Source organism: Cololabis saira, chromosome 9 (assembly GCF_033807715.1).
Source record: "Cololabis saira isolate AMF1-May2022 chromosome 9, fColSai1.1, whole genome shotgun sequence".
Lineage (NCBI taxonomy): Eukaryota > Metazoa > Chordata > Actinopteri > Beloniformes > Belonidae > Cololabis > Cololabis saira.
Window position 1 is genome coordinate 34,784,516 of NC_084595.1, and position 13,669 is coordinate 34,798,184.

The 13,669-nt window shown below is 38.0% G+C and overlaps 1 protein-coding gene across 1 annotated transcript; it reads left to right on the top strand.

Moving 5' to 3' along the window:
* The first annotated feature begins 1,579 nt into the window (after positions 1 to 1,579).
* Positions 1,580 to 12,660, top strand: rgs7bpa (regulator of G protein signaling 7 binding protein a). The gene is made up of 6 exons (XM_061729357.1): positions 1,580 to 2,524; positions 3,366 to 3,532; positions 9,259 to 9,389; positions 9,741 to 9,882; positions 11,377 to 11,447; positions 11,653 to 12,660. Exons 1-6 carry the CDS (start codon positions 2,375 to 2,377, stop codon positions 11,742 to 11,744), a joined length of 753 nt encoding a protein of 250 aa, XP_061585341.1. The 5' UTR covers positions 1,580 to 2,374; the 3' UTR covers positions 11,745 to 12,660.
* The last annotated feature ends 1,009 nt before the right edge of the window (positions 12,661 to 13,669 follow it).

Below are 13,669 nucleotides of genomic sequence, written 5' to 3' on the forward strand. Positions count from 1 at the left end.
TGTTGTTCAGAGCTTTCTCTGATAATAATAAACTGGTGAACTCACCAATATTACACATGTGTAGGCCTATAATGTTGAGCTCAAACTGTATTTTTCCACACAAGAGTGTTTATTCTTCACTTGGCAGAAGCAAAAGGTTTAAAGATGACTTGTTCAAAAGTACTTTCCAGTTTTATATCTGTCCACTTGAGGACAGCATGGATTTAAGATTTTAACTGCAGAGAAATCGTTGTTGTTAAATGGATTTGGGATGACTCCCTGGAGTCTGCTAAAGTGGCTAATGTGCAGCCACACCATGTAAACCCATGCATGTGCCAGATGATGGCTTTTGAATAGCTGTCAAATGTAGTGACCTGAATGACAGAGTTAAAGAGTTGTGGGTCGCTATGACTCGGGGAAGAGAGGAATCAGGGCCAAGTTGGGGAAGGTACTGAACCCCAAGTTGCCCCTGATTCTATATTTCTTTGTGTGACAGAAAAGAGGAAAAAGAACATCACTGTGTATGAAGAATAAATGTGGTTGGAAGTCTAAAAGCCCTTTTAACTGGCATAAGACTATAAAGCATCTCAATGAGTTCACCATATACACTGATACGAATATTGTGCTTGATCTACTTAAAAAAAAAATCAAAAATCAAAATTCAAAATTAAGTTGACTTTACTTGCAAAAATTACGTTGACTTTACTTGCAAATGAATTTTGTACATACTAAAAATTGAGTAGTTTATCCAAAGACTAGTCTTTCTTGATCTACATAAAGATCTCATGCGAAAAAGTTGCCTTAATTTTTTTAAAGTAGATCAAGCAAGATATTTTTTTTTTTTTTTTGTGGTGTTCTAATTAAACAAATAAAGCATGTTTCATCTAAACGTTGGTCAATCTGCCCAATAGATTAAAATTGTCAAAGGAAAAGTAAATACAACAAGATCATTGCTTGTTGTTTGTGTGTAAATGGAAAGATTGCCTGGGATTACATAAATACTGCTTGTTAAGGAAAAAATGCACAATGTGTGGTTTTTTGAACAAATGCAGATTAAGTTCAAAACTAGATCATGTAAAGCAACAAACTTAATTTTTAATTGTTAATATCACAGTTTTAAATATGTTATATTTACATGGGCTTAGATTTATTTTTTTCAGTGTATGAAGGATAAATGCTGTTTGAAGTCTAAAAGCCCTTTTAACATGGCATAAGACTATAAAGCATCTCAATGAGTTCACCATGTAGGCTACCATTCAAAATACACTCTAATATGTCTTTGTGAATTGCAAACGTTAAAAAAAAAAAAAAAAAAAAAAAATTGTCCAAATATTTCCAGTCCTCAGTCAAAGTCATATAAGCTCAATTAGCACAAAGGATTCAGTTTGACTTGTGGTATTCAATGCAAATGTGTAAACGGACCCAGTTCCCCCTCACTGGAACACTGAAGTCGTTTTTATTATCAGGCTGTATATTAGCACTCGGGTGGAGGCAGAGTGAGCAGTAACGGGGGATTCAGACGTGTAGGGGTCCACACAGGCTGCTGCTGCACCTGATCAGGGCGGGGGGCTGCTGGTGCTGCTGGTGCTGCTGGCGTCCCTTGGGTGCGCAGTGTTGCCAGCCACACAGCCACGTCAGGCCTGTAGCAACCGCTCGTCTTCTGCTGCCTCACCAAGGTTAGAGACAGGCCCGCCTGAGTGGCTGGAAACACACAAGGAAACAGACTCTGGGAGACGGGTTGAAGCCTCTTCACCGGGAAGGAAGTTTTTGTTTTTTTTCCCCACCATCCACATCGTCTCCGGTGCAGAAGCGCAAAGTGTTGGCTGCGAAATCGTCATCGCGGACACCGACGACGTGTATTAGGTCTCTATAGGGGAGGCTGTGCAGCTAAGGGGAAGATCATTATCGCTGGTGCTTGATGGAAACGCGCAATCATAAGAAATGGTTGCACTTGGAGGACATCCGTGAATGCGGTCGTTTCCTCCCGACATCGGCGCGTCAAACAGGAGTCCCCTGCAAGCTCGACTCCCGGCTGGGTGTGAAGTGTTCACTGTGCACCGCTGCGCTGCTGGAGTGAAGGTGACTTGAGCTCCTGTAGCAGTGGAGGCAATGCGGAGAGGAGCCACAGGCGCTCACTCCCTACTTCTCCTGCACCCTCAGGCTCGTCTGCAAAAAAAAGATTCGCTCCTTCTCCAATATTAAAGGGGAGGAACGTCAAAGATAGACCAGGGCGACAAGGCGGAGGGGATCTGAGTCCAAACGGAGATTAAGGTGAACATAAGGTGCAGGGCGGTGAGGCAGGAAGGGGGAGCAGCTAAGTGCTGGAGTTTTGGGGGGATCGGACAAAAAAAAAATCGTTCTGTCTTAGGGTTGTTTTAGTAGTGGATGTGTATGCATGAGTTCTGCATCGAATGGGCGCAAAAACCGCCCCAGACCCGCCGGGAACATCTTCCAGATCGGCAAGCCTCCTTACCGAGATCCACAGAGGAGGGAGAGCACCGAAAGTACCCGCAAAGCTCAACGCGCCGTGGCCGACTGCAGAATGGTAGGTCTGCAACACGTCAGTGCCTGCATGCATGGGGCTCTTTCATGGCAAAAAAGAGTGCTTTTATCTCAGCATGTCTTTTTTCTGCAACAACGTCTGTGTATACAGTCTGCACATGCGGCAGCTGTTCGCCTAATGAATGCAAAAAAAGACTGTACCAGACACGACAGCCTAAAAATAGCTGCGTGCATTTGCATGATTTTTTTTTTTTTTTGGTTGGTAATGAAACCCAAACTGAACACCTCTGCCTGCAGACTTATAGTTTGATTTGCATTAAGGGACTGCAACGATGCAATTTGTACTGATTTCAAATTGACCTGAATTACACGACCATCTGTAGAGATGATCGTGATCATGGCACAGACGTCCTGCGTTCAGACACACGCTGACAGAGATGGTGCTTTACCTTTTCACACATCTGCGATCGTCATGGCACCACACTGCCTGTCTAAACGACTACAGTAGGATGCCATGCAGAAGTTGCACAAAACGTGCAAAACACTTGGTGTACAAGTGTTTCGTGAATGTTTGGTTGCAAACAGCGGAATTTGGCAAAATGAAATCCCAATTATCTCATCAATCATTCGTGCACTGTCTCTGCGGGCTTTACTTTACATCCCGTCACGCGTCTCTGGGGGTTTTGTGTCTGCATTTTGTGCACGGTTGATGGTATTGGAAAAACACCAAACTGTACGTCCTAGGTGGCACATTAATTGCTTGACATTGTCGTTCAAATTTTGTTAACAAAGGTTGTGTCATACAGTATATGCGTGGTTATGACTTGATAATATTATCTGGAGAACTTCATTTTGAATGTTCTTGTTATGTAATTGTTACACAGATAGTCCAAGAATTCAACACACTTGTGGCTCTGTACCGTGAACTGGTCATCTCCATTGGCGAAATCACTGTGGATTGTCCTTCCTTACGGGCCGAAATGCTCAAGACCCGAACTAAAGGCTGCGAAATGGCGAGAGCGGCGCACCACAGTCTCTCCTTGATCTCGGGGTGAGTTGGCACAGGCGCTGTCCACGGTGCTGAAATGTATTACAGACACGCCGTCGTCCACTCCGCCAACGGTACGACTAGGAAAGTAGTTCATTTTTACTGAAGTAAATCTCTAATTTGCATAAGCACCCCTTTTTAGGGTGTCTGCGATTATAGTTGTCTAAGGTTGCTCCTGCACTCTTTAAAGAAGTGTAGGAACAAGAGTGCACACGTCCGCCTGCTCCACTTAATATACTGACTTTTGGGGGAAGCCTGTGAGGAAAATGGAACATTACATCCGCTTTTAAAAATCATGACATTTCAGAACTACATGAGAGAGATCTTTACCAGGAAGCAATCAAATCAGCATATGTAACCGATCACTTCCATTAAGCTGTGCTTAATGCACAAACTGGAGTGAAAGTGGGATGCTTCCCAGGACGAAAATCCAGGATAATTATATCAATAATACCAAGCCAATGTTTGTAATATAATATGAGAATTGTCTGTGTCTCTTTGCCTATTTTCAATGTTTTGTCTTAGTTATTTTCACCTAATCACGGATATGTTTCTAGCTTTTGAAGGGCCCTTTGAAAAACTCAGCTTGGGGACCAGTATTTTTTTTAAATCACATTAAATGAGGGAGTTCAAGTAGAACTAGCAAAATAGACAAGGCTAGCTGAGTGAGTACAGTGTGTATGAAGGCCATTTGAGAATTAGAAGTTTGAAAGAAAAATTCAGAAGTTGTAACTTCATGAATATGCAGGTTTGGAAGAAGAATCTCAGAAATTCAGAGAGTATAAACTTGCAAACATGAGATGCAGAGAAATCATGACTAAGAAATTGCAGATTTTTAGCCAAATACCTAGAATTTTTGACCTTACACATTTGCCTAAAATCTTATCCTTATTCCTTCAGTAATTCCTCATGGTTTGCAAACACAGGGTAAAAACAAAGTTAGACCAATAAACAAAAACTCCACCTGCCGGCTAGACTCCATCCAAACCACATCAGACCGATATCTGGTCCCACATGGTGGCAGAAAATAACAATCAAATTATGACCTTGTAAACTCGTAAATTTGCACGAAAACTCTTTCGGATCACAACTGCTCATATTTGATGCATAATGCAACTTCTTTACAGTAAAGTACTTTAATTTGTGTTAGCGTGCTACAAATAAAGACGGGCAATTTAGTTATCTCCAAATATAGTTTGTTGACCTTGTAACTTGGTGTTCCTTATGGCTTTCAGGGACCTGTGTGCTTGTTATTGTCACAAAAAAAAAGTGTGTGAATATTTAGATACTATACATATAGATAAGTACATTATTTATCTTGGATTTTGCAAAAAGGTTAGGTTTCAACTTAGTCCACGTTTACCTGAATCATTTTTTTTCTGGTGAATTACTGTACATGAAGTGATATGTTCATGAAAGATATTAATGAACATTTTTTTCTATCAGGGTTACTTCAGGGTCTGATAGGCTCTGTACTTCTCTGTAACATCAATCACGATTCATTAAATATTTAGTTTCCTATATCAAATGAAGTATGCATATCCTTCTTTGTATGTTGCAAATGGTGCCGCTATAACTGTATGTGAAACCCTTATTACTGGTTGGTAAACATGTCTGCTATTTGTTTATTAAAATAAAAAAAATAAAATAAATTCCCTTAGTAATCCCACAATGGGGAAATGTATTCTCTGTATTTAACTCATCTCTAGTCAAACTATAGCAGTGGGCTGCCATTTGCACCCGGGGAGCACAGCGCAGTAGGGTTAAGGGCCTTGCTCAGGGGCCCAAAGTAATTGACCTTGGTTGCCCTCTGTAACCACTAGGCCATGTGAACTTGACATGTGAACATATTAATTATACAATATTAATGTACATTTCAGTTTCTCCTTCATTATAAAATAGACATGTTATTTAAACTACAAGATAAACAATGCACAGCAATTCTTTTCTTTTTTTTCCCCAATGTACGACTCATAACTCAAAATGCAGACATAGTTCAGCCCATTTCTTTGAAACAAATGCATAGTGATGCCACACACTGATTATTTTCTAAACATAAGTAGGACAAATTTTAAATCCCTTTCTTCAAAACCAACTTTAACTTTAACTACAGCCGGTGAGTATCTGTGGCTCCAGTGATGGAGGGATCGTGTAGCATGTGGGCGGAAAGATGATCACCCTGCTGACAACTGCGGTTTAGCAACGGTGCTGTAGAAGGCAGCATTGTCACAAAATAAGTGCAGAATGGAGCAGAAGCTTGCTGTTGGATGAGGGGATTCCACAGCATGATTAGCATGAGAAATGTTTGCACCAGACACGAGTACCACGCCTACATCTCTGTCATTTTCCTATCACACCTGCTAAATATCTGATACCAGTGTCTCCTTGAACAACAGATTTATTTAGTTGTGAAGTTCAAACACACTGGCATGTCTCATAAATGCAGTGTTTATGTCACTTTTAAGCATTTTCAGTGGTCTTTATATAATTCTTTCAAAAAGTTAAATAAATGATGTATTTACCATGCTAGCACAAAAAAACACAATACAATAAAAAAAACAGCTCAACAATACTATGTAGTCTCTGATTAAAGTTAAGTAACAGGAAAAAGGAGCACAATTCATTCGTCACCAGCAGTTTTCAGAATTTCCTGCCATTAAAATCTATTACTTTTTCTAGCATTAAGACTTTTTCAGTCTACACTATATGGATACCTTCAAAACCCTAGTGGTCTTGTATTATGTTCTCTTGACTTTTAAAAGTTTAAATTTGACTTGAACACTAATATACAGAGATTATAGGTTGTCTTACTGTTATTTTAAGATGTGATTGATTAGTTAGTAAACAAAGAACAAAATAAACAAAGAAAACATGTTTTGAAAGAACAGGCACACTGATCTTTTTTTTTAAACTACTTTCTGATCATGCAAGCAGAATTTGCACAATGTAGTTTAGTCCTTTAAACTCCAACTGCAGGACAACACAGCCTTTTCATCTATCCCCAGCTTGTATTCATATAAAATATACATTTACTGGACTATTAACAGTAAGTATTTGTTGAGTTTTTTCAACTCCAATGCAGCAGAAGGAAACACAGGTTCCCCTCAGAAAGACACCGGCCTGAATTCGAAACAAAAGCACTTTTTATGAAGCAACAGTTGTAATGTAAGCACCACATAATGCATCACTTTTAAGATTGAACAATGATTTGAACTTTTTTAAATGTAATATTATCCCATGCTGTTGCAAAAAAACAGTAAGGGGATGCTTGATTGAATTCAACAAAACTGTATGAAATTTGAGAAGTAATAATACACAACTCACTGACGCAGTGGTTAACGGCATATCATGTAATACGAACCAATCTGAGCTAGTTCTGGGATTGCTATCAAATTAACAACCCACTCCATTAATTTGGTCACAGTTGCAACATTTTAGATAATTTCTACAAGCTTTTATTACCAGCCTGGAACACGGCAACATTGCAACGCTCTGTGATATAAAGCCAGCGGCTGGATCCATAAAACAGATGTTTCATGTCTAAAACTGTGTATGTGTATGAAAAAATGTGTTTATAAATAGGTTTTTGGATGGATTTGTACCGTTTGAACGAGAAAACATGATTACCACTTACGCTCACCGGCCAATATACCGACCACTTTATTAGGGTATACCAAGTGAACTTACTAAAGTGAATTTGTAGTACTTTTCTAAGTGTGACAAACAAGAAATAAGACAAAACAAAACAAAGTGCATGAAAAAAAGAAGTTGTATATATTTTCACCCCTCAAGTTTAATACTTTTTTAGCCCCTTTTTGCAGTAATTAAAGCCACAAGCTTCTTCTGAGGTTCTTGCTTTATTCAGCCACTGAGATCTTGGCCCATTGATCAAGGCAGAACAAATCCTTAAAGTAGTGTGAGTTTCATTTATTACACAGCAAACTTTAAGTCATAAAATGACATCTCAGTTGTTAATGCCGCGACATGTAATTGTTTCTCTGTAAACAACTCCTAGCGTTGATTTTGCAGTATGTCTGCGGCATTTTGTCACGCTGAACCCCTGTAGCATTCCAAACTGACTAAAGACTGAAAGACTGATACACGTTTTCTGACAACATTCATCACTCCTTCAATTTTAATTTACCAGGCCATGGTGATGAAGAGTATCTCTACCTCATGATACTTACGTCACAATTCTTCAGTGTGAAAATGATATACTTTGGGGGACGAGGAATGCTGGGTTTTTATCAAAAAGGGCATGTCTCAGTTGGAGCATTTTTCTCAATGGCCAAAAACGCTCAATTTTATAAAATACATCTGCAAGCCTTTTGGGAAACGCTAAACATGTGTAGCCAATGGCTCTCACCACATTTCCATAGGCAATCTTTATGGAGTGTAGGACTTAATGTTTTCCATCAGACACACAAATCTCTGCTGTGGAGCTTATGAGCCCCTTCAGGGTTACCTCGGACCTCTTTGTTACCGCTCTGATTTATGTCCTCGCTCCTGGTTGACTGTCCCTCCTTAGGACGCTTGTTGCTGTTCCTTATCCTTTCCATTTTTTAAAGAATTGATCTATTTCTGTTTTTTGGTTATTTTTATTTGTTTATATTTGTTAATAATTTAACCACTCTTCATAATCTGTGCAGTGTACTTTCCCTCTCTTCTTTAGATAGATGAGCTAGACTCTTCAAAGTGATGTTACACATGTGTACAAGCCTTTTTCCAAGTCTCGCTTTTGACTACAGATGAATGTATTCAATCCCTCAGTCATTTCTAATAGAAATTAAAAGAAAGTTCTTCTGAATCATTTAACAAAGATGCAACATCAAAAATAATAGTTATTGTGTTTTGCATGATCATAAATTAAGCCTTGTATGACTGTAGAGTTCTATGTACTGTTTGCATTGTTTTGCAAACACAGGCATTGACTAGCCCAGAATGGACAATCCTCACTCTGGATCGCTTTACCGCAGCCTCTCTGGCATTGTCATGGTTGTAAGAGGTTTGAATGTGTGTAAAGCCAAAAATATTGTGATAATTGTTGTTATGTCTTAAAATGAAGTCTATCTCACCATTATATCATTTAATCTTCACATCATCAGGTTTAAGTTGGCCTGAAAACAAGCACAAACTTTGAAGTTTGCATAAGAGAGACTCTGACTGTACATTCTTCTTCTAACTAAAATACAGTGTGTGGGATAAAGTGAAAAACATAAAAAATAAAAAAGTAGTTAAAGCTACTATATTAAACATGCACTGTAGGTGTAAAATAAAAGCATATGAGTGAGACTGTTGGTGCTGAAAGGTTGGTTCAAAATGACTATATAATGTGTATCTGATCATAACCCTTAAACTCATTCTCCACTAACTTTGAATACCTGTTTGTTTTTTAAGGTAATTTGGTAATACAAAGAACATTTATACTGTTTTGATATGTTTTATGTCACTTTAAGGTAGCTTGAAGATATGAAAGTTTTTTTTCTAAGATTTTAAAAATGAACTGCACACTCAGGTTTAGGATTAGGAAACACACTTATTAACTGGTCTTGTCAACATGTCAAATTATTATCATCATGTATTCTCAAGCAACATACCAGATTAGTTCATTTCTAAAAAAAAATAAAAAAAATGAAACTATAATTGTGAACTTTTGTGTGTGAAATTGGCAGAGTTCATTAACCTCCCAGCCAGTAATTTTACTTTGCCTTCACCATGTTTCATTCCAGGCCGGAGGATGGGGAAATCCATCCGGAGATCTGCAGGCTCTTCATCCAGCTGCAGTGCTGTCTGGAGATGTACATCACGGAGATGCTGAAATCAGTCTGCCTGCTGGGATCTCTGCAGCTTCACAGGAAAGGTTAATGCACAGAAAAGGCTGATGGGCAGCTTATGAACAGCTTGTTTGACTTCAATTAAAATGAAATAATTAACTGAAAAGCATGAAGTGATTAGTTCTTAGAGATTAAAATAACAATTTTTCAGTACATTTCACAATATATACACATTTGTTATTGTGAAATAACTTTTAACCGGATTTCATCTGCAACTTTATCATTATTAAAAAAAATAAATCTATATACATGTGAACCTAAACTATGGTGGTGCTTGTGTATCAGTAATTCACCTCCTATGATCTGATTCTTAATTTCTGATATTTTATGTTTTGTCTTGGTATCACACATGATTTAGACTGCTTACTGTGCTTTAGGTAAAGATTCACGCAGCCTTCCTGGTGTGGACAGTCGGACTGAGGACTCTGACATCCCCATCCTGGAGGACACGTCCTCCTCCCCCACTGAATGTTCTCAGCTCTGCTTGCAAGTGGCCACTGACATAGAAAACATAGAAAAGTAGGTAAAATAGCAACAGCAACAATAATAACAACAAGGCCAGAATAACACCCTTTTTATTATTATCATTATTAAATTGGATGAAAATCAAGTGTGTATTAAAGTATGAGATTTTATGAGATTTGTTCATGCTTATCAGGCTGAAAATGGTTACAGAATCAAATCAGGTTTGACTTGCTCTGAAAAGACGCACAGACTTCGAAGTATGCGTAAGAGACACTCTTACTGTGCATTGTTCTTCTTTATACAATACAGTGTGAGCAAACAAGAACGAGGACAGTATGAGTGAAGTACGACCAACGTTTTAACCAACGTTTAACCAACTTTTAATTTTTTTATGATAAGATGGGAACAAAGCTGAGGTTTAGCCTAAGTGAAATGTGATACATTTGGAGAAAGGAAAATGCAGTTGTCCAGTATAAGAACTTTACTTTATCTGCTGAAAGTGGTGATGTTAGTGTCATGGTTTGATCTTGTTGAGCTGCATGTTGGCTAAGACAGGCAACCATTATTGATATAACTATGTTAGCATTTTGGAGAAGCCACAATTTTGTGAAACTCCAGTAAAAGGGAATTCAATTCAATCCTTTGACTTGATGAAGAAAAGAGACTACATTTGTGAATCAAAAGTTTAAATTCATGCTAGTTAGGTACGATGATGGCTGCTGCTAGCAGAACTAGCACAAAAGTGTATTACAGTATTTTGAAGAAAGATAACATTCTGTAGATGGGGAGGAAATTTCCCCCTTTTTAAACTCACATATTTCCAAGAGAAAATATCGGAAATTCTGACTCTTGACAAAATAGTTTTGCTCCTTAATAAAAAGCGTTTTTGAAAAAAAATCCTTTCAAATCACAACCCTGATTGTGCATATCTGGGACAGGATTTGGGTCCCTCGCAATGACTCATCGTTGAGGCTTCAAATAAAGATTTCTCCCCCAAACAGTGTCTATTGAGGCTGACCTTGGAGCTTTAGCGCCCCCTAGTGCTCACGGTGGGGCCGTGCAGCTGCATAGTCTGCATATAGAATGAACTGGCTCTGGAATAGTTAACGTTAAGGAATAAATAATAAATGTTTTTGAACTACCAACTGAAGGTCCTTACATTATCCCTCATCCCAGAATAGAATGTTTTCTGTGAAGAGGATTAGACGATAATTCCACCAAGCTAATGTGCAGGACTGATCAAAAGTTAGGATATAATCATATGAAAGATTAGACCATTAAAGAAAAAAAGAATCTATTTTGGTTCTTTTATCCACTTTTAAGGACATAAGAACGTATGTGGAATTCTGATCATCTTTTAGTTCATAACAATCATTTTAAAGGCTTCAAAACATTTCAAGCACCACTGAGTCCCTTTAATCTAGGTTGAGGTAAGATAAAAGGTAATCTGATTCATGTTAATTATCTGTATGTTTATGTTCATTTGAGAATGTACTAAATGATGGATGCTTCAGGCACACAGTATGAAAGCCCTTATTTGTACTGCAGGGATATGAGAGAGATGAAGAACCTTCTCAGTAAACTCAGGGAGACGATGCCTTTACCACTGAAGAACCAAGGTAATAAAAATACCAACCACTTTCACCCTTATACTCACCTCCCCCACGCACCATAACCACGAGAGTCATTGACACTTGGAATTGTTTCATATCAGACTGTTTTACTTGGCAGTTTTGGAAAAAAAGCAACAAAAAAAAAGCATCACAGTTGAAAACACTCCAAACATATGAGTTTTCAGTGGGACCCCTTTGCTTTTTTCCATAGATGACAGCAGCTTGCTAAATCTGACTCCCTACCCACTTGTCCGACAGAGGAAGAGGCGGTTCTTTGGGCTCTGTTGCCTGGTAACCAGCTAAGGGCCCCACCTTCGTACGTAGGAGGCGGCAACAAAGACACCATTACCCACCGTCTGTCACCACTTGTGTCTGTCACCAATCTATTACTGCCATTTTCAAATAAATAGTCTCTTGCTCTTTTTTTCAAAGGCTACCCATTTTATAATTTTATTTTGTAATACAAAGAAGAATTGTAACTGCATTGTAATGAAAAGAAAACCCATGAACATATATTTTAAGATATTTTGCAGAAGCTTTTCACCTTTTTGTTTTCCTTTGGTAGGTTATATTCGCTTGTCCACTGCAAGAGAGAATGAATTATGTGAAATATTGTCTGTCCTCAATTACCTCCATAATCTAGAGTGAATGATGAAAAGATTCATGTATAAAAAAGGGAATATAAATGTCTGTTTTTGTCAGAAATTAGGTGATAACTTATGACTAGATGCCATTTTTGAGGATGGCACTTGCAAAGACAAAGTTATACCTTCGTCTGTCTAGGATGAGATTGCAGGTTTCTGCAGAAGAGGCCTGTTGCGTATTACTGTCTCTGTTTTATGTTTCTTGTTGTTTTTTCCTCTTAATATATTTAATTTAGTCTTCCATAAAACAGGAACCTTTATCGTACATAAACTTTCCAGCTTCAAAGTGGAATAAATGATATAATACTCAAACAAATAAAAACTTCTTTGCACACTATACCTAGCTATGAATCGAGACATTAGACTTGTATATACACATACTCTTTACTCAATGCTCTGAATTATTCTCAAACTTGAAGGAGATTAGCAAAAAAAGTGTTTTGCGGGGGTATGTGGAAAAGATTTTGTCCTGATTGTGGCTGTTATGCAGACACAGGACACGTAATATGGGTATCACTCGTTGAGGATGGCTTTCGAAACTAATGGCAACGTGAAGACATGCTAGTCAAAACTGTAATAGGTCATTTTACATTGTTAATAAAACTTTTGTTATTGAAACAAGTTTACTAGTTTTTATTTTTGTCTTGCATGTAATATACTGCAATTCAGTGGGGGGAGACAGAAGATCAAAAGAGAACCTTGTCCAAATCATGTATGAAAACTCACTGTGTTGGATTTAATTTTGGTTATTTGGTCATTTAACTGAGGACTATGCAGCGATAAGCAGTGTTATTTCTTTTTTTTTACATTGGCTATAGACCGGAATAGTTTAATTTAATTTAATCTCATCAAATACTCACACTTATGTCTATTGTTTAAAATCATTCATGGACTTGCTCCTCCTGTACTGAACCAGTTTATAAAGGTTTATAAAGGTGGCATCAACATCCACACGGAGTGCAGCTAGAGGAGATTGTGTGGTCCAGTTTAGAAAAAGTGCTTTTAGCCAGTCTGCATTTTCAATCAGGGCTGCTCGTGAGTGGAACATACTACCAACTGAGATTAGAAACCAATCAAATTATTCTTCTTTTAAATTTTATTTAAAAAAGTGGTTAATTAGTGGGCAAGGCTGTCAACATTGAATTTTAGTGCGTAATTCTCCTGGCTTGCTGCCCTACCTGTCGGTGTTTGTCTGATGTCACCTGTCATGTTGCCTATTAGTTTGTCTAGTCATAATGTTGCCTTTTGTGCATGGCTTTTTATTCTGTGTTTAGTGCTTTTGTCTTGTTTGTTTTTGGCCTGTTAGTGTGTTACTGTGTCTTGTGTTATTAATACTGACATTACTGTTGCTGCTTCATGTTGTTCTGTTTTCGTGTGTAGCAATTGTCTGTTGTTGAGTTTATGTTAACCTGTGTGTTTATGTATTTTAGCTTAGTTTTTACCTCTTAATCTCTCTTTTGATATAGCCTTTTTATTCGGAAATGTTTTATTGATTGTAGCTAATAATTCCTTCTTTTAGGTTGACTATTTTTACATCAGTCCAGGGACAGCGGATGCAAAATTGCCTTTTGGCTAATTCCGGCA

What these genes read in the sequence shown, in the direction of transcription:
- rgs7bpa (XM_061729357.1), top strand. Translation starts at nt 2,375, where the DNA reads ATGAGTTCTGCATCGAATGGGCGCAAAAACCGCCCCAGACCCGCCGGG. An exon ending in TCTGCAGCTTCACAGGAAAG is followed by an intron (nt 9,390 to 9,740) that starts GTTAATGCACAG and finishes ACTGTGCTTTAG; the next exon opens with GTAAAGATTCACGCAGCCTT. An exon ending in TTTACCACTGAAGAACCAAG is followed by an intron (nt 11,448 to 11,652) that starts GTAATAAAAATA and finishes TTTTTTCCATAG; the next exon opens with ATGACAGCAGCTTGCTAAAT.